Genomic DNA, 22,598 nt, shown 5'->3' on the forward strand with positions numbered 1-22,598 from the left:
CCGTGAGTATATTCCTGACCACAATAAGACTGATACGAACATAAAACTGAGATGTTTCTTCCAAGCGTCACCACATCAGTATGAGTCTACTCTGGTCCACTAAGAGCCAGCGCTACCAAAGGAAAGAACCCCATTGCAGTTCCAAGTAACCTTTAACCTCAGAGGTGATCTTGTAGCTATAGCGCCATCTAGCTTCCGAACTTTCTATTCCTAGCGAGGCTAGGAGCTTCCTGACTACCAATCCAAGTTTCTTCCTCCTTGAGAATTGCAGACCCCTCTCTCCTTGGGGACCCCTAGACTTTTTATCAACCTGCCTAGGAAATGACTCGCTCATTCCCCCCTTTTCTTTTAGGAGAATTATGTTGCCAAGGGAAAGGGATGTCATTTTCATTCCATAACTACTTCCTGCTGTTTAGGGGTGTAATCCCTAAATTGTTGAGGCAACATAGTCTCATAACCCTCATATTGAGGGTCTCTTATCCAGGGGCCCCAAGTAATAGTTGGAGGAGGCTGTGGCACTCATAGGAGCTTGGACAACCATTTGTAACTTAAAAACCTTCATGCAATTAGAAACAAATCCAATTACACAGTTACAGATGTAGGGAGCAAACAGCAAAAATAAAACAATCAGAATTATTGTAATTAAGATAGTTTTCCATCATAGGGAACTAGTTAACATCTCCCAAAGTGAGGCAACTGAGGCTTCAGGAGTATTCATAGCTCCAGTCATCTTGTTCATGTGTTTAGAAAAATAAGTAACATTAGTGCTCATATCAGGTATATATGTACAACATTGGGTATGAATAATGGCACACGTTTCTCCTTGGGCGGCTGTCAAAATATTTAAAGCCAATCTGTTTTGTAAAACCACCTAATTTGTGGTTGTTCAGCATTAAGAGCTGAAATAGCTTTTTGAGAATCTTGCAGTGCCTGTTGAGTAAAATTAGTCAAAGCATCTACTCGTAGCATGGTATCTGTAGTTCCCAAAGAGGGAACAAACACTGCAGCCAAATAATCATACCAGTGAAACACAGACCTTGCCCACAATGAGAGAGTCATTTCCTAGGCAGGTTGATAAGAAGGCTAGGGGTCCCCAAGGAGAGAGGGGTCTGCAATTCTCGACGAGGAAGAAAGGACAAACTTTCTTTTTTCCTCTACATTCCTTAGGATTATGTATCCTGCCTGAGGACAGTCTCTGGATTAAACCTGGTTGATCATGTTATCCTAAAATGTAAATTATGGGAGTAAGTCTGGTGAGATCTTTACAACCTCCAGACATTCTTTGGATTCATTGGAGAGTATATAACTCCATTGCTAACACTAGCAAAGGGGTATTCTTTCTACCCCTTTCTGATGTCTATGTCAGAAGCTTTCTCTATCTCCTTTATACTTTAATAAAACTTTACTACACAAAAGCTCTGAGCGATCAAGCCTCGTCTCTGGCCCCAGATTGAATTCTTCTCTTTCAGAGGCCAAGGATCCCGGGGTCGTCACGTGATTCAGCAACAACCTTTTCACCTTCAGCATGGAGGTCTGTATGGAGCAGAGTCAGAGTCTGGCAGAGCCAAATAGGGCCCAGATGTACAGGCAGGTGGGAGTTAGGGCAGACTGACCAGACTCCTCACCCCACTGACAGGGCGGCATGACCCATCTCCTGACCTCTCGGCCTGCTTCTTCCCCGTGGTCCCTCCATGGGTCATCTCTGCCAGGTGCCTCTGCACTGCTGCTCCTTCTGGCTGAAAAGGTTCCTGGAGTCCCCGCCTCAGATATTTTCCTGCCCACCTAAAAGCGAGCAGTAGCAGCCATCACTGTCACTCACCTGTGCTTCATTGCTCTTAGAGCTGCGGTTGCTCCGCAGTGACCCTGTTCTTTAGTCCCTTTGCATGTTAAATCTCTGTATCGCACATCAGATGGAGATGAAATGCATCTACCACGGAGCTCAGGCAAAAGCCTGGCACCCAGTAGGACCCCAGGGGACCTCTGGTGGCCCTGAGGGACGGTACTTGGCCCAGATCACAGCCCTCTCGGAGCTAACCCTGGGGAGCGAGAAGGTAGGAGACCTCAGGGAAAGAGTGGTGCTTATCCCGTCCTGCACTCACATGAGTGCAGGCACACCTGTCCCAGGCTGTAAGCGGCTGCTGAGCCCTAGAGACTTCACTCCCCTGGCAGGACGAAATCCACAGGCCCCTCATGCGTGAAACTGACATTGTAGTAGGGTGGTGTATACCGAACGCTGTGTCCCCCCCAATACCTAGGTTAAACCCTAACCCACTCAGTGTTCTGTATTTGGAGGTGGGGCATTTGGGAGGTTGATGAGGTCATGGGAGAGGAACCCTTGTGACTGGGATTAGTGGTCTCATAAGAGGCCCCCAAGGACCCCTTCTCCTTCACTGTGAGGACACAGAGGATGGCTGTCAACCAGGATCCTCACCTGTCACCAAATATCCTGGCACTAGATCTTGGATTTTCTAGTCTCCAGGACTGTGAGAAATTTGTTATTTTTAAGCCTCCCAGTTCATGGTATTTGTTACATCAGTTGGAATGGACTAAGACATGGGAGACAGACATCCCTCAAGAAAGCACACACTGGCAGCTGTGAGCAGGGCTGCGAAGGGCCCTTCAGTGTGTCAGTGAGGCCCCTCCTGGTGCACCTCATCTCAGGACCCCCCGAGTCTGTCCTTATGTCTGTCTTCTGGGGGCTCGCATGACCCTGCAGTTGGCTTTTACCTTTCAGTGAAGAGAAACTTCATGGCCTGGAGTCATGTCTGCTTCTTTTGTTGGAACTGTAAAAAACCTGGCATTTAATGATTCTTCTACAATCCATAAGGCTTATTAATATTTCACCAGTATACATGGACACACACACACACACACACATATATATACACATACACATATGTCTCCCTTGGTACAGTTTTAGGTAATCCCACATATTTTGATATGCTGTTCTCATTTTCACTCCAAGTACTTTCAAGTTTTTCTTTTGATTTCATCTTTGACCATGGATTATTTATAAGTGTGATATTCAGTTTCTGAATGAGGGTTTTCCACACATCATTCTGTTCTTTATTTCTTATTAGAATTCTGTTATTGTCAAGGTCCACACCGTGTATTATTTCTTTTCCCTTTATCAGGCCTTCTTTTATGGCCCAGAATATGCTCCATATTGGTAAATGTTCTACGTGCATGTGAAAAAAATGTCTATTCTGTCCTCTTGGACAGGAAGTTCTATAAATATTGATTAGGTCAAGCTGGTTCAAAGTGTTGTCTTCCACGCCTTTACTGATTATCTGGGAGGGTGTGAACTTCCCAAAGTGTAATTGTGAATTTGTCTATCGCTCCTTGCAGTTCTATCAGTTTTTGCTTCATGTACCCTGAAGCACTGTTAGGTACATAACGTGCAGGACTGTCACGTGTCTTTATTAATGAATCTCTCAACCAACACGGGGTCAGTTCATTCCCTGACCCTCTCAGAGGCCACAGGCAGCTAGAAAGAGCTTTACGCTCCAGAGGGGAGACAGTGCTGTGTAGGTTCCTAGGCCACTCAGAAAGGGCAGGGTAGCTTCTGAAGGCATGTCCACATCAGCGACACATTAGGGAATTTCTTTGTAGTCTGCTGCCTGAAGTTTGATGTGGCTGAAGACCTCCCAAAGACCATCTCCATAAGGCTCCATTCAGCTGTGGATCCTTCTGTGCTGTGCAAGGTTGCAGAGGCGACTGAAGATCTTCCCACAGTGGCCACACTCATAAGTCCTTTCTCTGGTGTGAACTATCTGGTGTCGAACAAGTGTGGATCTTTCACTAAAGGCTTTCCCACACTGGCTGCATTCATAGGGCCTTTCCTGGGTGTGCACTCTCTGGTGACGAATGAGGTGAGAGTTACTGCTGAAGGCTCTCCCGCAAGCACTGCACTCGTAAGGCCTTTCCCCAGTGTGAACTCTCCAGTGATAGATGAGGCTGGACTTACGGCTAAAGAACTTGCCACATTTAGTGCACTCATAAGGCCTTTCCCCAGTGTGAACTTTCTGATGCTTCGTAAGAATGGACTTTTGGCTAAAGAACTTCCCACATTCGTTACACTCATAAGGCCTTTCTCTGGTGTGAACTCTCCAGTGCTCAATGAGACTGGAACTGTGAGCAAAGGCCTTCCCACATTCACTGCACTCATAAGGCTTTTCCCCAGTGTGAGTTCTCCAGTGCTGAACCAGGCTGGAGTTGCGACTGAAGGCTTTTCTGCACTCACTGCACCTGTAAGGCCTTTGTCCAGTATGTACTTTCTGGTGTTGAATGAGGGTGGAGCTATTGCTGAAGGTTTTCCCACATTCACCACATGCGAAAGGCCGTTCTCCGGTGTGGACTTTCTGATGGCGAAGGAGGTGAGAGCTTTGGCTAAAGTCTCTCCCACATTCACTGCATCCGAAAGGCCGTTCTCCGGTGTGAACCTTCTGGTGCTGAGCAAGGTTGGAGTTGTTGTTAAAAGCTCTCCCACACTCACCGCACTCAAATGGCCGTTCTCCAGTATGAACTCTCCAGTGCTGCATGAGCGCAGAGCTGCGACTGAAGGCTTTACCACACTGACTGCACTCGTAAGGTTTTATGTGGGTGTGGACTTTCTGGTGCCGAAGGAAATTGGAGCTTTGGCTGAAGGCTCTTCCACATTTGCTGCACTTGAAAGGCCTTTCTCCTGTGTGGACTTTCTCATGCCGAGCGAGGTGTGACCTGTTATTGAAGGCTTTCCCACATTCACTGCATTCATAAGGCCTTTCTCCTGTGTGGATTCTCTGGTGATGAATAAGGGTGAGTTTGTGGCTGAAAGTTTTCCCACAGTCGCTGCATGCATAATCTTTTACTCCCGCGTGGAATTTCTGATGCTTCCTCAGTTGATATGGGTGACTGAAAGCCTTGCCACACTCTTTACATACATGAGATGTTTCTCCAGTGTGAAACCATTGGTCACTAATAAGGGCTGATTTCTCCTCTAAGGAATTTTCAGCTCTTGTGCATCTAAATGGTGTCTCTTCAGAGCGAGTGCTCCGGTGGCTGAGGAGGACAGAAGTCTTCTGGAAAGCTTTCCCACTGTCACTGCAGTTGAAGGGCTTCTGTGAGGACTGGACCTCTTCGAGCTGCCCAGAACTGAAAAGGTGCAGTGAGGCCTCCCTGCCCTTTGTGCTGCTATGTGGCTCCCCACTGCCGTCCATGCTTGGGGGCTGGAGGAGGTCATGGCCGTCTGAGACATCCTGGCCACCTAACCCACATGTAATGGGTTTCTCTGACAAAGAGCCTGTTGAGCTTTTTACAAACAAGTCCCTGTCTCTGTTCCATTGGAAGGGCTTTTCTCCATTGTACTCTGGATGCTGGTGAAGATTTACACCAAACCAAAACTCTCTTCCATATGCTAAACATGTGCAGGAAGTCTCCCCAGTATGTCTCTGATGGTCGTCCAGCTGCAAAATGTCTTTCAAGAGTGGCTCACACGTGTCACAGCTGTCAGCCTTCTGCATGGAAGGAGGTACACTGGGAGTTTTGACCTGTGACACCACTTCTCCAGAAGCATTCTTCTCAGAAGGCACCTCCTCATCTTCCACCACAGGCCAACAGCCTGAAAGCCGAGAAATTTCTGGTTAACGTGAGCGTTCCACTTAGTGAAAAGGGTGACTTCCTTAGAAATGTGTCACTGACACATACAGGAATGGGCCAAGGATTTGCCGATAGGCCAGGTGGGGCAGAGTTAGAGTGCAAGGCTCACTGGCGGGATAGGGCCCTCACCAGAGGCAAGAACTCAGAGGTAAAGGGCCTGAAAAGACATTTTTCAAAAAAAGATATACATACACAAATGGACAAAAAGTAAATGGAAAGAAGCTCAACATCATTAGTCATCGTGTGCACAGTGTGCGCTCAGTCATGTCCAGCTCTCTGTGACCCCATGCACTATAGCCTGTCAGGCTCTTCTGCCCATGGAATTTTCCAGGCAAAAATACTGGAGCAGGTTGGCATTTCCCACTCCAGGGGATCTTCCTAACTCAGGGATCGAACCCACATCTCTTCCATCTCCTGCACTGGCAGGCAGGTTCTTTATCACTGCACCACCGGGCAAGCCCGTTAGTCTTTACAGAAATGCAAGCTCAAACCACAATGAGATACCACTTTAAACTCACCAGGATAGCTTGAAGAAAAAAAGATAGTAACAAGTTTTTGATGAGGAAGTAGAGAAACTGAAACACTCATAAACTGCAGTGGGAATGTAAAACGGTGCTGCCAATTGGGACAGTTTGGGAATTTCGCTGCTATGTATTTACAGAAGAGAAATGACATATATCTACACAAAACTTGTACATGAACATCTGGAACAGCCATAATGTTTGTAACAGTCAAAAAGTGGAAAAAAGCCAAATGTCCATCAGCTGATGAATGGATAAACAAAACTGGTATATCTATATGCTGGAATATTATTCAGCCATAAAAATGAAAGAAGTATTATTGATATGTTCTATAACATGGATGAACCTCAATAACATTATGCCAAGTAAAAGCCAGTCACGGAAAACACATATGGTATAATCCCATTTGTGTGAAATACCTATTAATAGAACAAGCAAATCTGTACAGTCACGAGGTAGATTAGTGGTTGCCTAGGACTCAGGACAGGATGTGGGAAGATGAAGAGCGACTGCTAAAGGGCAGAGTCTCTCTTTAGGTGATGAAAATGCTTAGAATTAGAGTGTGGTGATATTAGTTTATTGAAAAAGTGAAAGTGAAGTCGCTCAGTTGTGTCCGACTCTTTGTGACCCCATGGACTGTAGCCTACCAGGCTCCTCCATCCGTGGGATTTTCCAGGCAAGAATACTGGAGTGGGTTGCCATTTCCTTCTCCAGGAGATCTTCCCGACCCAGGGAATGAACCTGGGTCTCCCGCATTGTAGGCAGACTCTTTACCGTCTGAGCCATCAGGGAAGTCCATTTGTTTATTATCCTTAATTAAAAAAAAATAAAAAAAATAAAGCAAACTGCCTCAGTTATACATATGTTCTTTTTCATATTCTTTCCTATTATAGTTCCCTGTGCTATACAGTAGGACCTAATGTTTATCCATTCTATATATAATAGGTTGTACTTCCTAATTCCAATCCATCCCTCTCCCAACCCCCACCATTGGCAACCACAAGTCTGTTCTCTACATCTGTGAAACTTTTTCTGCTTTACAGATATGTTCATTTGTGTTGTATTTTAGATTCCATATATAAGAGATATCACATGGTACTTGTCTTTTCTCCTTATGACTTACATCACTTAGTATGATAGTCTCTAGGTTCACCCGCGTTACACCAAGTGGCATTATTTCTTTTTTATGGCTGAGTAGCGTTCCATTGTATACATACACCACATCTTCTTTTCCATTCATCTGTCGATAGAATTTATGTTGCTTCCATGTCCTGGATATTGTAAATAGTGCTACAATGAACATTGGAGTAAATTTATCCTTTCGAATTGCTGTTTTTTCTCCAGATATATGCCCAGGAGTGAGATTGCTGGATCGTATGGGAACTCTAGTTTTCATTTTTTCAGGAAACTCCATACTGTTTTCCATAGTGGCTGCACCAATTTACATTCCCATCAATAGTGTAGGAGGGTTCCTTTTTCCACATGCTCTCTACCATTTGTTATCTGTAGACTTTTTAATGATGGCTATTCTGACTGGGTGTGAGGTGACACCTCATAATAGTTTTCATTTGAATTTCTCTAATAATAAGCAAATAATAATAATAAAAGAAAGGCAATGCCAAAGAATGCTCAAACTACCACACAATTGCACTCGTCTCACATGCTAGTAAAATAATGCTCAAAATTCTCAAAGCCAGGCTTCAGCAATATGTGAACCGTGAACTTCCTGATGTTCAAGCTGGTTTTAGAAAAGGCAGAGGAACCAGAGATCAAATTGCCAACATCCGCTGGATCATGGAAAAAGCAAGAGAGTTCCAGAAAAACATCTATTTCTGCTTTATTGACTATGCCAAAGCCATTGACTGTGTGGATCACAATAAACTGTGGAAACTTCTGAAAGAGATGGGAATACCAGACCACCTGACCTGCCTCTTGAGAAATCTGTATGCAGGTCAGGAAGCAACAGTTAGAACTGGACATGGAACAACAGACTGCTTCCAAATAGGAAGAGGAGTACGTCAAGGCTGTACATTGTCACCCTGCTTATTTCACTTCTATGCAGAGTACATCATGAGAAACGCTGGGCTGGAAGAAACACAAGCTGGAATCAAGATTGCCGGGAGAAATATCAATAACCTCAGATATGCAGATAATACCACCCTTATGGCAGAAAGTGAAGAGGAACTAAAAAGCCTCTTGATGAAAGTGAAAGTGGAGAGTGAAAAAGTTGGCTTAAAACTCAACATTCAGAAAACGAAGATCATGGCATCTGGTCCCATCACTTCATGGCAAATAGATGGGGAAACAGTGGAAACAGTGTCAGACTTTATTTTTTTGGGCTCCAAAATCACTACAGATGGTGACTGCAGCCATGAAATTAAAAGACGCTTACTCCTTGGAAGGAAAGTTATGACCAATCTAGACAGCATATTCAAAAGCAGAGACATTACTTTGCCAACAAAGGTCCATCTAGTCAAGGCTATGGTTTTTCCAGTGGTCCTGTATGGATGTGAGAGTTGGACTATAAAGAAAGCTGAGCGCCGAAGAATTGATGCTTTTGAACTGTGGTGTTGGAGAAGACTCTTGAGAGTCCCTTGGTCTGCAAGGAGATCCAACCAGTCCATTCTGAAGGAGATCAGCCCTGGGATTTCTTTGGAAGGAATGATGCTAAAGCTGAAACTCCAGTACTTTGGCCACCTCATGGGAAGAGTTGCCTCATTGGAAAAGACTCTGATGCTGGGAGGGATTGGGGGCAGGAGGAGAAGGGGACGACAGAGGGTGAGATGGCTGGATGGCATCACTGACTCGATGGACGTGAGTCTGGGCGAACTCCAGGAGTTGGTGATGGACAGGGAGGCCTGGCGTGCTGCGATTCATGGGGTTGCAAAGAGTGGGACAGGACTGAGCGACTGAACTGAACTGAATAATAAGCAGTGTTGAGCGTGTTTTTACATGCTTTTTGGCCATCTGTATGTCTTCTTTGGAGAAATGTCTATTTAGGTCTTCTGCCCATTTTTCAATGGGGTTATTTTCTTGTTATTGAGTTGTATGAGCTGTTTGTATATTTTGGAAATTAAAACCCTTGTCAATCATATCACTTACAAATATTTTCTCAGTTTCTAAGCTGTATTTTCATTTTTTTAATGGTTTCCTTTGCTGTGCAAAAACTTGTAAGTTTTATTAGGTTCCATTTGTTTGCTTTTATTTCGTTGCTTTGGGAGACTGACTTACGAAAACACTGGTATGATTTATATCAAAGAATATTTTGCCTATGTTCTCTTCAAGAAGTTCTATGGAGTATGGCGAGATTTATACACTGAAAACACGAAAACCCACTAAACTGTACACTTTAAAAGGGTGAATGTTAAAATTGATTTTTGTAAAAAAAAGTAAAAGGGTGAACGTTATGATATATATCAGTAAAGCCATTAAAAAAAAAGTCTCTGGGGAAGGGGCAGAACCTCGGCATGGCCACACACTAGATCAGCCAGCCAGGCACTGGTCAAGTTGAGCAGGACCCTTCAGGCAGGCCAGAATGCCGATCCCCAACCTCTGCTCCCACAGGGCCCCTGTGGGACCTAATAGCTGTTAGGACTCCTCATGAGGCTGCTCAGGGAGAAACGGGGGTGCACACAGCCCAGGCCCAGCACTCACAGCAGCTACAACATGAAACCTGGGCAGGAAGCAGTGTCCCTGGTCCAGCTTGGGGATGGGAGAAGACAAAAGGCAGGTGCTGGCCCCAGGCCAGGGAAGGGAACGAGGGCCTTACCAAGTGAGGTCACGAGCTCCAAGGTCTCCAGCATCACAGTGTGGTACAGCTGCCTCTGGGCTTCATCAAGGAGCTCCCACTCCTCCCTGGAGAAGTGCATGGCCACCTCCTCGAAGGCCACCAGGCTCCCCCATGAGGAGGCAGCAAGGCCAGGGGGCCAATAGGTGGGCTGGAAAACAAACAAAACGGTCCAGCGGGCACATTCAGGCCCTTGATGTGCGACTCAGTGCTCTGCCCCGTGTCCCACTGGCATCTCTTCTCCTCATGACCCCCGTCCGTCCTCCCTCCACCCGCCTGCAGCTCACCCCCTTCCCCCGGCCCTCACCTCTGAGAAGGCCACAGGTGCTGGCCCCACTGGTGCCCCGCTCTCCTCACAGTCCCACTGGCCACTGTTTTCAGACCAATCCTAACGAGAGAGACAAAAGGAAGGTGGGTAGATGGACGCTGTTTGAGCTCTAAGTGGTCATATGACACCCCTCTCCCTACTAACCAACTTCCCTTGTGTCCTTCAGGTCACACCTCCCAAATCTAAGAAAATCTGAGCTCTCTTTTCTTCCTTAAGCCTCTGTATCAGGCCTCATTCCCCTACCACGTACACATCAATCCTCAAACCTCTACTTCCCACATCCCACAGTATCATCGTCCCTCTCCCTGGCCACACCACAGGCACTTCCCCTGTACTCGTCTTCCACTATGCACTTAGCTTGCCAACAGAGGCAGGCAGGATCCGATGCTAACCTTGGACTGTCCTTGACTGCAAGAGCTTCCCACTAACAGAGAGAGCCATCACCTCTCTAGACAAAGCCTCCCTTCTTGGCTCTGTTGCTCCAATCTTGCACCCCAGAACCAGGAGTAATAATCTCAAACACCCTTATTCTCTTCCAGCTCTAAGCTTATGCATGCTGTCCCTTCACCAGTCATAGCTGTCCTTGCCCTTCCTAATACACAAACCCCTGACCTGCTCGTCCCCACTCTTGGCGTGGCAACGCTTAGCTTGGCTGAGCCTTTTTGTCCCTGATACTCCAGCAGCCTAATAAACCCCCCTGGACGTAAGGAGAATGGCCAGAAAACCCTGTGAGCTGTAGAAAGGTAAAACAATCTAAGCTCAGGCCCACTGTCATCCTACCTTCCTTACTTATGTGCTTTTTCTTTTCTTTTTTTTTTTTGTATTTATTTATTTGGCTGTGCTGTGTCTTAGTTGCACTGTGTGGGATCTTAGTTGTGGCAGGTAGAATCTAGTTCCCTGACCAGGGACTGAACCCAGGTCCCCTGCATTGAGAGCATGGAGTCTTGGCCACTGGACCACCAAGGAAGACCCTGTGCTTCATTTTTTCATCCCAGGTCTACACTCTACTCAGAGGCTTGTTCATCATCCTCAACCCAGCTCACAGTGCGCAAGCACAAGCCTCCCGCCGGCGGACGTCTCTAGTCTCGACCTGGCATGAAATACACTTGACATCTCAATTTGGCAGTCTCAATGACATTCCAAATACAATATGGCCAAAACAGTTATTTTCCCTCTGAAATCTACTCCTCAAACCATTTTCCACATCCGAAAAAATATTCAGGGTCAACCATATTTCCCTGCCACATATCAGGAAATCTCAGTTCAGTTCAGTTGCTCAGTTGTGTCTGACTCTTTGCGACCCAAAGAACCACAGCACACCAGGCCTCCCGGTCCATCACCAACTCCCAGAGTTCACCCAAACCCATGTCCATCGAGTCGGTGATGGACATCTAACCATCTCATCCTCTGTCATCCCCTTCTCCTCCTGCCCTCAATCTTTCCCAGCATCAGGGTCTTTTCAAATGAGTCAGCTCTTTGCATCAGGTGGCCAAAGTATTGGAGTTTCAGCTTCAACATCAGTCCTTCCAATGAACACCCAGGACCGATCTCCTTTAGGATGGACTGGTTGGATCTCCTTGCAGTCCAAGGGACTTTCAAGAGTCTTCTCCAACACCACAGTTCAAAAGCATCAATTCTTCGGCGCTCAGCTTTCTTTATAGTCCAACTCTCACATCCATACAGGACCACTGGAAAAACCATAGCCTTGACTAGATGGACCTTTGTTGGCAAAGTAATGTCTCTGCTTTTGAATATGCTATCTAGGTTGGTCACAACTTTCCTTTAAAAGAGTAAGCGTCTTTTAATTTCATGGCTGCAATCACCATCTGCAGTGATTTTGGAGCCCAGAAAAATAAAGTCAGCCACTGTTTCCCCATCTATTTGCCATGAAGTGATCAGGAAATCTAGTCCACCCTAAAAATTACATCCAGGAGCCAACCACTTCTCCTACCTTACAGGCACCTCCCTGCTCTAGCCACCAAAACCACACACCGAGACTACTGCAGTCACCTCCTCCATGATCTTCGGGCCTCCAGTCTCATCCCACTTTCCAGTCTTTTCACTCAGCATCCACAGGCTTGTTAAGATCTGATTCAGATCACCTCCTCCTCTGCTCTAAACTTCCCGTGACCCGCACCACACTGAGAATAGAGGCCCAGCACCCCAGCCTCCCTTTCCGGGCCTGTCTCCAGTCCCTCTGCTCTCTATTTCCACCAGAAGAAATGGAGATCTGTCGTTTCCCTCAACACTGTCACCTTATGCCCACCTCCAAGCAACTGGCACATGCTGGTCTCTGTGTCACGGACACCTTTCCAGATCTATCCCATGTGATCCGCTCCACATAACCTCTGGCCTAGGTTCAGGATGCCAGGGGAAAGTGACTCTCAGGGGCCCAGACTCATGTGCAGGCCGAGTTCGGGACGCCACCATCCCCTAACAGACCCCAGGGTCACAAGGGCGGGGATCTCAGCAGGTGAGGACCTGTCTCATCTCACCTGCCACTCACCTGCCTCGGGTCCATCGGCGACTCTGCAAGACCGGTTACAGCCTGTGGGCTGGGCGGGGCCGTGTCAGGCGGCGGCCGTGACGAGCCTGCGCGCTCACCCGAACACCCCCACAAACACTGGGAGGGGTGACGCAGGTTGATGGTCGCACTCAGTGCTTCGACCGTCCCCAGTATGAAACGGAAGCTGCCTCCCCGGAACTTGGGACGAAGGCGGGGCGCGGAGAAACCGAGGCTTAGGAAGGAGGAGCGGTAAGCCGAGGGTAAAAGGGAGTGCCAAGGTGCGAAGAGGGTCCCAGAACGTCCCCCTGGGGGCCTTCGCCTCACGTCCCAGGGTGTGTCTCCTGCACCCCCACCAGGCACTAAACTAAGACTGCAATGGCGACGCCGGAAGTCCCGCCCCACCATCTGAGGCCAGGCGAAAACGCCCAAATCCTGACCCTCACTGGCTCCAGGCTCGTGGACGTCTATGTCGCTTTTCCCTGAGCCTATCGCGGTGCCGCCGAGTCGTTGCCTAGGTGATTAGACTGGACGCACCGCATCACGGCTCACGCGACTTGAACTACACTACCCAGAACTTCCCTCACTGTGCGTTCACACCAGTATTGACCAATGATAGCCCAGGAAATAGGCGTTTCCGGGACGGCCACGCCTTGGAGGGCGGGACTTCCGGATTCAGATGGTTGCTTCTCTGTCGGTCGCGGGCGGATGGACCTAGTTGTTGGACCGTGGTTGGTGTCCAGGGGGCTCCTCAGGCCCGCGGAAACGGGAGTGGGTAGGTACGACAGCCTAGGAGGTCCCAACTGTGCCCTGTGTGTCCCGTGACCTCAGCAAACGTCCCGTCTCCCCGGGTTCTTGTTTCCTCGGCTGTCGGGGGACCGCCCGGCGCGGGGTTGTTCTCCGGGTCGTCCGTCAAGGCCTGTCTGTGCCCGTGGCCGACCCGGAGTCGTCGCCCTGTGCATCGTATCCGCTTTACGGAGAAGGGCCCCAGGCTCCAAAGCCACCCGTTCCGAGGTCATGACCCAGCATGTAGCTGGACTGCGGGCATGGTAAGAGAGCCGGGTCTCTTGGCCTCCACCTGGACTCCGAACCCCAGTGCCGCAAGTCCCCTACTGAACCCCAGGCTTCGGTGCTCAGGACACTGGGGCGTTCGTGGGTGGAAGTCTGCATTTCAGAGTCCAGTGTGATAAAATGTGGAGGGTGCAGGCGGAGGGATGTGCATGTGCGAAGACTCGGAGGTGAGACTGGCCTGGGAGCATTCGGGAAAGTTCTGCAGTCTCCACTGCCGGGAACCGACAGCGTGAGCATGGGAGTCCCACCTCTGTTGACGGGCTTTGGATTCTGGGAGCCACAGATTTTCATTAGAATATGGATGGCCATGATCTGAGTTAGGATTTTGAAACTGCGTGAACACAGAGTTGTGGTGGGGGCTGAAAGCAGGCAGCTTCAGGAGGATGCTGCTGCAAATGTTTCTCCGGTGACCTCTCCAGAATAGAAGTAGGAGAGGTGGGAGAAATAATCAGATTCCCTATACGATTTTCAGAGTGGAATCGATGGGATTTCCATTTACGAATGGAGAGTGAATGTAGTGGAGGATAAAGGACTATCCCAAGTGTTACAGATAAAGAATGAGATGGAGAGCGGAGGTTGGCAGAAGGAGTATGTTTGGCAGAAGAGTAGCAGTTGGATTATGTGGGAGTAGAGTCTGAGTTGTCTGGAGAGCTCTAGGTGGAGCTGACCCGCGTGCCCGTGAACAGGAAATTTCTATTTAGCTTCCTGATGTCTAGACTGTCCTGCCCTGGTGGCCTGGACCAGGTTATGTCCTGAGATGGGATTTTGGAAGGAAAATCTCAGCTTGTGGTTCCAGATGGGCCCTGAGATGAGTGTGGGATGTCCAGATGAAGGACCAGTAGCCGAGTGGAGGAGGTGGGTGCAGGAAAGAGAAACTGTCTAAACTCTGGTGGATGTGGGGACAGTGCACACCCAGGAGGAGGGCCCACACCCTCAGAGATGAAAGGGCGAGCAGGGGTGTCAGGGGACGGGGTTTTGCAGGCCTAAGGGGAGGTGTGGGCGGGACAAAGACTGGGGGCCCGGGTCCAGTGCCCAGTGCTTAGATCATATTCTTGTGCCCCTTGCCTGGTGTTGCAGGACCCAGTGACTTTTGAGGACAAGAGCACGCGCCTTTTTTGGGGAAGAAATAGGTCTCCTTAGTGAGGCCAGTGAAGCCTCTGCTGGGATGTGGTGCTGTCTTCACCAGGTCAGGCTTGTCATCTTTCCCAGGAGAGGCGCTGCTGGCCCTCGTGGTGGCTGTGTCCACCTGCTTCTTCTCCCAGACCACCGTGTAAACAGTCGCAGCGCCGTTTGCCTTGGGACCTTGACAGCCATGGTCCAAGATCAGAAGCATCACAGCCTGAGTAGCAGCAGATCGTTCACCTTGGTTGTTTTCTGATCGGGTGGCCCAGTCCGGACCTGTGGGTTTCCCTCCGTCACCTGTCCTCCGGCAGCGCGTGGGGGCTCCGCTTCGCTGTAATGTTCCGGCTTCTCGTCGCGGTGGCTTCTGTGGTCGTGGGCCGCGGGCTGTAGAGAGCGAGGGCGTCGGTAGTTGTGGTGCACGGGTGTAGTTGCCCCGAGACACAGAAGATCCTCCTGGACCGGGGGTCAAACCCGTGCCGCCTGCATTGGCAGGCAGGCTCTCAACCACTGGCCCAGCAGGGAAGCCTGGCAAGTTGATGTTTACCTCCTTGGAAGCTCCCGAACCATTTCCCAAAGGGTCTGTGCCTTTTATACTCCCAGCAGCGCCGCAGGACTGTTCAGTTTTTCCACCGTGCCAACACCAAGACAACTTGGAGCTGGCATCCTGGTGGTGTGAAATGGTATCTCAACGGCTTTTAAAAGCCATGGCAAAATATGCACAAAACTTACCATTTTAACCATTTTTAAGTGTATGGTTCAGTGGCTTTAATTCAGTTGTGCCACTTTAACCCCTGTACTTCTTCAGAACATTTTTATTATCTTGAACTGAAACTCTCTACCCTTGAAGCAGTCATCTCATTGGGCTTTTGATCTACATTTTTCTCATGAACAATGGTATTTTCACGTGCGTGTTAACAGTCTGTTTCCTTCAATGAAACGTCTATTCAGATCTTTTCCTTATTTCTAATTGGGTTGTCTTTTTATCTTTGAGCCATAAAGTTCTTCATAGATTCTGTATTTAGAAACCATATGTAAGTATTTTCTAAGTATTTTTTCTCAGTCTGTGGCTCATTTTTTTAAACTTTTATTTATTTGTGTTATTAAAAAAAAAACTTTTTATTTTGTATTGGGGGGTAGCCAGTTAACAGACATAGTTGTGGTAGTTTCAGGTGAACGGTGAAGGGACTCAGCCCTACATACACATATCTCCCTTATCACCCCCGCCAAACTCCTCTCCAATCCAGGCTGTGTGTGCATCTTTTAGTGTTCTGAATGGTGTCTTTTTACAAAAAAATTTGTTTATTTGGCTGTGCTGGGTGTTCGTTGTGGCATGTGGGATCTAGTTCCCCGACCAGAGGTCAAACCCAGGCCCCCTGCATGGGGAGCGCAGAGTCTTAGCCACTGGGCCAGCAGGAAAGTCTCTTAATGATGCATTTTGAAGAGCAGATTTTACATTTTGATGTTAAATTTTACACTCATTGTCTAATATATTAGTTTTTCTATTTATATATTGTCTTTGTATCATACCTAAAAAATTATTTGTCTAGCCAAAAGTCAAAAAGTTCTCCTTTGTTTTCTTCTATAAATTTTATAGTCTTAGCTCTTACATTTATGGTCTTTTTCATGGTAACTTTTACGTATAGTTGAGATAAGGGTTTGAATTTATTTTTTTGCATGTGAATGTCTAGTTTTCCCAGAACCATTTGCTGAAAAGGCCATCTTTCCACATTATATTTTTGTTGGAAATCAGTTAAGGCTATTTTGCTCTCTTAAATCTGTTGATCTATATTTCTGTCCTACTGACAGGACCAGACTGTCGTGAGTACCTTGGCTTTATAGAAATTTTTGAAGTTTAGTAAGGAAAGTGCAACTTTCTTTCTTAGCACAATTGTTTTCCTTGTTGTGTTCTGCGTGTCTATGAATTTAGGGTCAGCCTGTTAGTTTCTGCTCAGAATGTTGGCTGTGGTTTTGATAGGGATTGCACACTCAGAACCAGTGGACCTGGGTTTGTTCTGGCACCACCGGTGAAACATGGGTGTTCCATAAAGTGCACAGAGCCTGGGTGGGGAGGGTAACAGGCAGGGGAAAGGCTTCTCCCAGGTGTGGGAGGCAGCGCCATGAGGCCTCGCTGACCACAGCTGACCGCTCTGGTACAGGGAGCTGAGCCCACCCTTTGCTTGGAAGCCTGAGGCCCCAAGGCACACCTGACTGCAGCTCTGATCGCAAGCTGCCCTGTCGGCGGAAGGGAAGGTCTGAGTTCAGTGGACATACTGACGCCTTGGAACGCTGGGGAGAGCTCAGGAAGACAGGCCCCAAGCTTGGCTCACCACAGGCCTGCAGGAGTGTCGGCTTCAGGTCGATGATGGGGAGGGAGTGGAGAGGCGTCCTGAGAGTGGCCGCAGAGTGCTGTGCAGCGAACCCTGGGCCCTGTGCCTTCCTGTCTCGGGACCCCTGGGCTCCTGGTTTGCCTTTTGTCCTGAGTCACAAATGATAGCCCAGAAACCAACATTGTATATAGCTCTCTCTCTATATATAGAAAGAGTGGAGCTCATACATACCTATAGACTTTGAAGTTTGGGGGGGAACAGTCTTGAACCTTTATAAAATCAAAAGGCTCCATGTAAAACATGCATCTCTCACTCTTCTTGGAAAAGCAGCGGATGGGACCACCAAATGTGGACCCCACCATCCCTGCCCACGTTCTGGGCCCCGCCTCGGTGGAAACCAGCAGATGATGAGGGCAGGTGCCCCCAGGCTCACCTGCAGTGTCGCTTGTGCCCCTGAGATCCTGGCTGCAGACCTCTAAGCCCCAGGGCTCCTGCCTTGCAGTGATGGCCTTGCCAGAAGCAAGCCCAGGGAGGCCGAGGAGGCCGCCTGCTTGCAGACTGTCGTCCGGCTGTGAGCAGCACGCCGCGGCTCACACCTGCTCTGCACCCACTCTCAGGACAAGGTGAGCCTGCGCGGCACCTCCTTGCCAGGCTGAGCCCTCCTCTCGCCCAGGGCTCTGCCAGCAAGTGTGGCAAGCATGACCCACCACAGCCCTCCTGAGCTCAAACCTAGTGTGTCCACACTCATGTGGGGTCTTGGTTGGTACACCAGGGCTGGAACCTATGTCCTCTTCATGGAAGCACGGGGTGTGTGTGTATGTGTAGGCACGTGTCACGCTCTGTCATATCCAGTTCTTTGCGACCTCAAGGACTGTAGCCTGAGGCGCCTCTGTCCAAAGGATTCTCCAAGCAAGAATACTGGTGTGGGTTGCCATTTCCTTCTCCAGGGGATCTTCCTGGACTAGGGATCGAACCCGCGTCTCCTGCATTGGAGGTGGATTCTTTACCATCTGAGCCACCAGGGAAGCATTAGCTGCTGGACCACCAGAGTAAGTGGGTGTGTGTGTGTGTGCGCGCGTGTGTATGCGTGTGCACTCCAGTCAAACCCACGTCTCTTACCTCTCTTGTACTGGCAGGTGGGTTCTTTACCACTGGGACCACCTGGGAAGCATAACTGCTGGAACACCAGGGAAATCCCTAAACTTCATTTTTAACATGGACATTCTTTATTTCTGGCCAGTGCACCCTGTTCTTTCCCCTACTTTATTCAGCTTAACTCTGAATTGGCAATGAGGAATTTAAGTCTGAATTTTGCAATAAGAAGTTCATGATCTGAGCCACAGCCAGTCCTCAGTCTTGTTTTTGCTGACTGAATAGAGCTTCTCGATCTTCAGCTGCAAAGAATATAATCAATGTGATTTCGGTGTTGACCATCTGGTGATGTCCATGTGTAGAGTCCTCTCTCTTATGTTGTTGTGTTATGACCAGTGTGTTCTCTTGGCAAAACTCTGTTAGCCTTTGCCCAGCTTTGAAGGCAATGGCAACCCACTCCAGTACTATTGCCTGGAAAATCCCATGGACGGAGGAGCCTGGTAGGCTGCAGTCCATGGGGTCGTGAAGAGTCAGACACTACTGAGCAACTTCACTTTCACTTTTCACTTTCATGCATTGGAGAAGGAAATAGCAACCCACTCCAGCATTCTTGCCTGGAGAATCCCAGGGACGGCAGAGCCTGGTGGGCTGTTGTCTGTGGGGTTGCACAGAGTCGGACACGACTGAAGCGACTTAGCAGCAGCAGCATTCTGTACTCCAAGGCCAAACTTGCCTGCTACTCTGGGTATTTCTTGACTTCCTACTTTGACTTCCTTCTGTGCTATCTTTTTTAGTTAGCATAGAAATCAAGTTAAATCATATATAAGCAAGAATGACTTGCCTAGCCCTCAATATGTGAACATTTCTTCCTTTAACATCTACCAAAATAAAAAGTGCACTCATTCTTGATGTAACAAGTAGGCAATGCTTAATTTTTGTGTAAGTATACTTATGGTAAGCAGGGCTTCCCAGGTGGCTCAGTGGGTAAAGAATCTGTGTGCAGTGCAGGAGATGCTGGTTTGATCCCTGTGTCCGGAAGATCCCCTGGAGGAGGGTATGGCAGTCCACTCCAGTATTCTTGCCTGGAGAATCCCATGGACAGAGGAGCCTGGTGGGCCACAGTCCATAGGGTCGCAAAGAGTCCGACACGACTGAAGCAACTGAGCATGCATGGTAAGCAGACTAAAGCACCATTCCCGCCAAAGATGTGGAGGACTTAGTGTCCAGAACATGTTGTTACAGGGCAAGAGGGAACTACATTTAGATGGTAGGTGGAAATAAGGTTGATAACCAGCTGACTTTGGGACATGGAGATCATTCTGGATTGTCTGAGGTTGGCAGGGTGGGAGGAAACATCGTAATAACCCTTGTTATTACGGGTCCTTGTTGTAAGGGTCCTTATAGTGGAAGAGGGAGGCATAGAGATGGAGAGAGACCAAATCAGAGTGATGTCATGTGAGAAAAACTCAAGGTGCCTTTGCTGGCTTTAAGACAGAAAAAGCCAGGAACCAAGGAATGCTGGCAGTCTGGAACAGGCAAGGACAGCCCTTTTACCCCCAGAAGCAATGCAGCCTTGCTGAGGCCTTGGTTTTAGAGCAGCTGACATGAGTGTCAGACCTAGGACATTCTTAGATTTAAAATATCTGTGTTGTGCTTTTCTGCTTTCAAGGGCTCATGTGATTATACTAGACTAACCCGGGCAATTGTGGATAATATTCCCATCTATGGCCACGTCAGGTAACGTGTTAATAGGTTCCAGGCATTAGGGTGTGGACGTTCTTGGAGAACCGTGGTTCTGCCTACCACACTGAACTCACATGGCTATTGAGCGTGCTCAGTCACTCAGTCGTGTCTGACTCTTTGCGACCCTGTGGACTGCAGCCCTCCAGTCTCCTCTGTCCATGGGAGTCTCCAAGTAAGAATACTGGGGTGGGTTGCCATCTCCTCCCAGCTGTCTTCCTGACCCAGGGGTTGAACCCATCTGCATCTCCTGTACTGCAGCGGATTCTTTACTACTGAGCCATTGGGGAAGATTTCTAGATTCTCATGGTATTAGATATTGTAAAATAAGTGCTGCGCCTTCTCTGGCAGTCCAGTGGTTAAAACTCTGCACTTTCCACTGCAGGGGGTCTGGGTTCCATCCCTGGTTAGGGAAATAAGATTCCCTCATGCCATGCAAGGCAGCCAAAAAATAAAACAGATACAAAAATTATAAAAGCAGAAGTTCCACAAAGAAATCCTAACGTCTAGCTCCTTCAGGAAGTACACACCCAACAGAAGATCCTGAAACTGCTTTCCCGTTTTCCCGCTTTCCTTTCTTCACAGCTGTGCCTCTGCGCCCTGAGGCTGGACAGCCATGAAGGTCATGACTGCTGAAGTCACCAGCAACCCAGCTTGGGCAACAGGAGCCTCCCTGGCTTTTGCTGGTGGGGTGACAGCTCTCAGGAATATGGCTCAGAAGACTGCAGGATTCAGGACAACTTCAGCTGCTCAGTGACCTTATGCGTGGTGTTAATAGATATGAGTTTGGCCCCTGTAGATCTCACAGCCTGTGCCCTTGCGTACTGGGCTCTGGCGTCCCCTGTTGCCTGTTCCCTGTGCCCCACCATTCCCCATCTACGTAGAGGGGACCTGCCCCTGTCTGCCTGGAGTGGTGATTACAGGGATCTGGTTTTTCTGGCCTGGCACAGAAAGATGGCTCATCTCCAGCTGGTGGCCACACGAAGCTGCGCTGGTTTGAGGGACCTGCTTCCTTATTCTCAGACCGCTGTACCCCTCAAGTCCTATGATTCCACCTCAGGTAAGCTCTGGGCACACAGGTGACTGAGAACCTGGCCACAGTGCTTTCCCTGGAGGGCTGGAAGTCACAAGACCCTCTGGACCACAAGAGGACAGGGTGCCTCCCCTGCCCTCCTACTCTGTCCCCAGAGGCACGTGGACATCGCTGTCATCGAGAATCTGCCCCCTCAGCACCCTGGCCACGACCCATTTCTATTCTGCCTCCTGGGCCACAGCCCTGGCTCCAAGGTGATGTAACCCTTCCGGCTTTATTGTCACAGAGTCTGGAGCAGTCGGAAGGGAGTTGCTCCCAGGACATTCCAGTTGCCCCCAGCAGAGTGAGCCTGTTCAGGAAGCAGGGAAGCTCCCCTGGCACTGCCAGCAGACCCTCCATGGGGCCCTCGGCCAGAGAGGGTCAGTTCCCAGCCCCTGTTTAGTTAGGGCCTAACAAGTTCTGACTCTGCCACCCCATGTCCATGGAATTTTTCAGGCAGAACACTAGAGTGGGTTGCCATTTCCTTCTCCAGGGGATCTTCCTAACCCAGGGATTGAAACAGTGCCTTCTGTACTGGCAGGCAGATTCTTTACCACTGAGCCACCTGGGAAGCCCCATATCGTTCGTGTTCCATAGCTATGTCTTTCTTTTAAAGGTTCTGTTTAAAAGAACCTCTCTGTATACAATATCGTAAAGTTAAAAATTAAAAATACATATATTAAAAAAAAAAAAACAACTTCTCTGTCCTGCTTCAGAGGGATCAGCATGTGCAGAGGCTTGGAGGAGGGTATGCAGGACACCTGAAGTCCTTTACCACAAAGTCCCAAGGGAGAAGGATTCATGTTAGGCCTTTATCCTGGGGGGGACGGGGTGGGGCATGAGTTGGGGAGACATGATTGGAGGAGTGACTCGATCTGACAAGAATCCCTTTTGGGACTTCCCCAGTGGTCCAGTGGTTAAGCGCCCACCTTGTAGTGTGGGGGATGCAAGTTTGATCCTTGGATGGGAAAATACGACCCCTTGTGCCGAGATGCAAATAAGCCCGAGTGCCACAACTGCTGAGCCCACATGCTCTGGAGCCCACAAGCCACAGGGAAAATCCCCTATGCCTCAAGTAAGACCTGACATAGCCAAATAAATACATTTAAAAAAAGAACATCCGTTTGACATCCACGTGGAGAAGGGAGGGGGACTGGGTGAAGGGCGGGGGGATGGGCCCTCTTGAGCCTCCACATGTGACACATTCCGGCAAGGCCCTTTGGTTCAGCTGCCCCTTCCTGGTCAGCAGAATCATGTCCCCCACCAAAGATGTCCACAGACTCCTAACCTGCCCGAGGGCCACCACGAGGCCTGGAGTCGAGGAGGGTTGCCATCTGTACCAGTGCGGTCAGGCTCACAGTCCAGGACCACCACGCAGACCCAGAAAGCTGGAGAGCC

General features: G+C 48.8%; 1 protein-coding gene and 1 long non-coding RNA gene across 3 annotated transcripts; one reads left to right on the plus strand and one right to left on the minus strand.

The window, feature by feature from the left end:
* Positions 1-2,769: 2,769 nt before the first annotated feature.
* ZNF132 (zinc finger protein 132) lies at positions 2,770-13,151 on the minus strand. Of its 2 annotated transcripts, none has more exons than XM_086354969.1 (4): positions 12,780-13,151; positions 10,253-10,333; positions 9,928-10,096; positions 2,770-5,599 (listed from the first exon to the last, which is right to left on the minus strand). In XM_086354969.1, exons 1-4 carry the CDS (start codon positions 12,792-12,794, stop codon positions 3,675-3,677), a joined length of 2,190 nt encoding a protein of 729 aa, XP_086211095.1. In that variant the 5' UTR covers positions 12,795-13,151; the 3' UTR covers positions 2,770-3,674. The 2 variants fall into 2 exon arrangements, with proteins under 2 accessions (XP_086211095.1, XP_086211096.1); XM_086354970.1 differs by having other exon boundaries at positions 12,769-13,151.
* LOC147354881 (uncharacterized) lies at positions 12,986-21,894 on the plus strand. Its single transcript, XR_015146687.1, has 2 exons — positions 12,986-13,551; positions 20,714-21,894. It is a non-coding gene; the product is annotated as an uncharacterized LOC147354881 (long non-coding RNA).
* Positions 21,895-22,598: the final 704 nt, after the last annotated feature.

The sequence above is a fragment of the Bos grunniens genome, chromosome 18 (assembly GCF_055505025.1).
Source record: "Bos grunniens cultivar Pamir isolate PY7600 chromosome 18, Bosgru_T2T1.0, whole genome shotgun sequence".
NCBI classification, from domain to species: domain Eukaryota; kingdom Metazoa; phylum Chordata; class Mammalia; order Artiodactyla; family Bovidae; genus Bos; species Bos grunniens.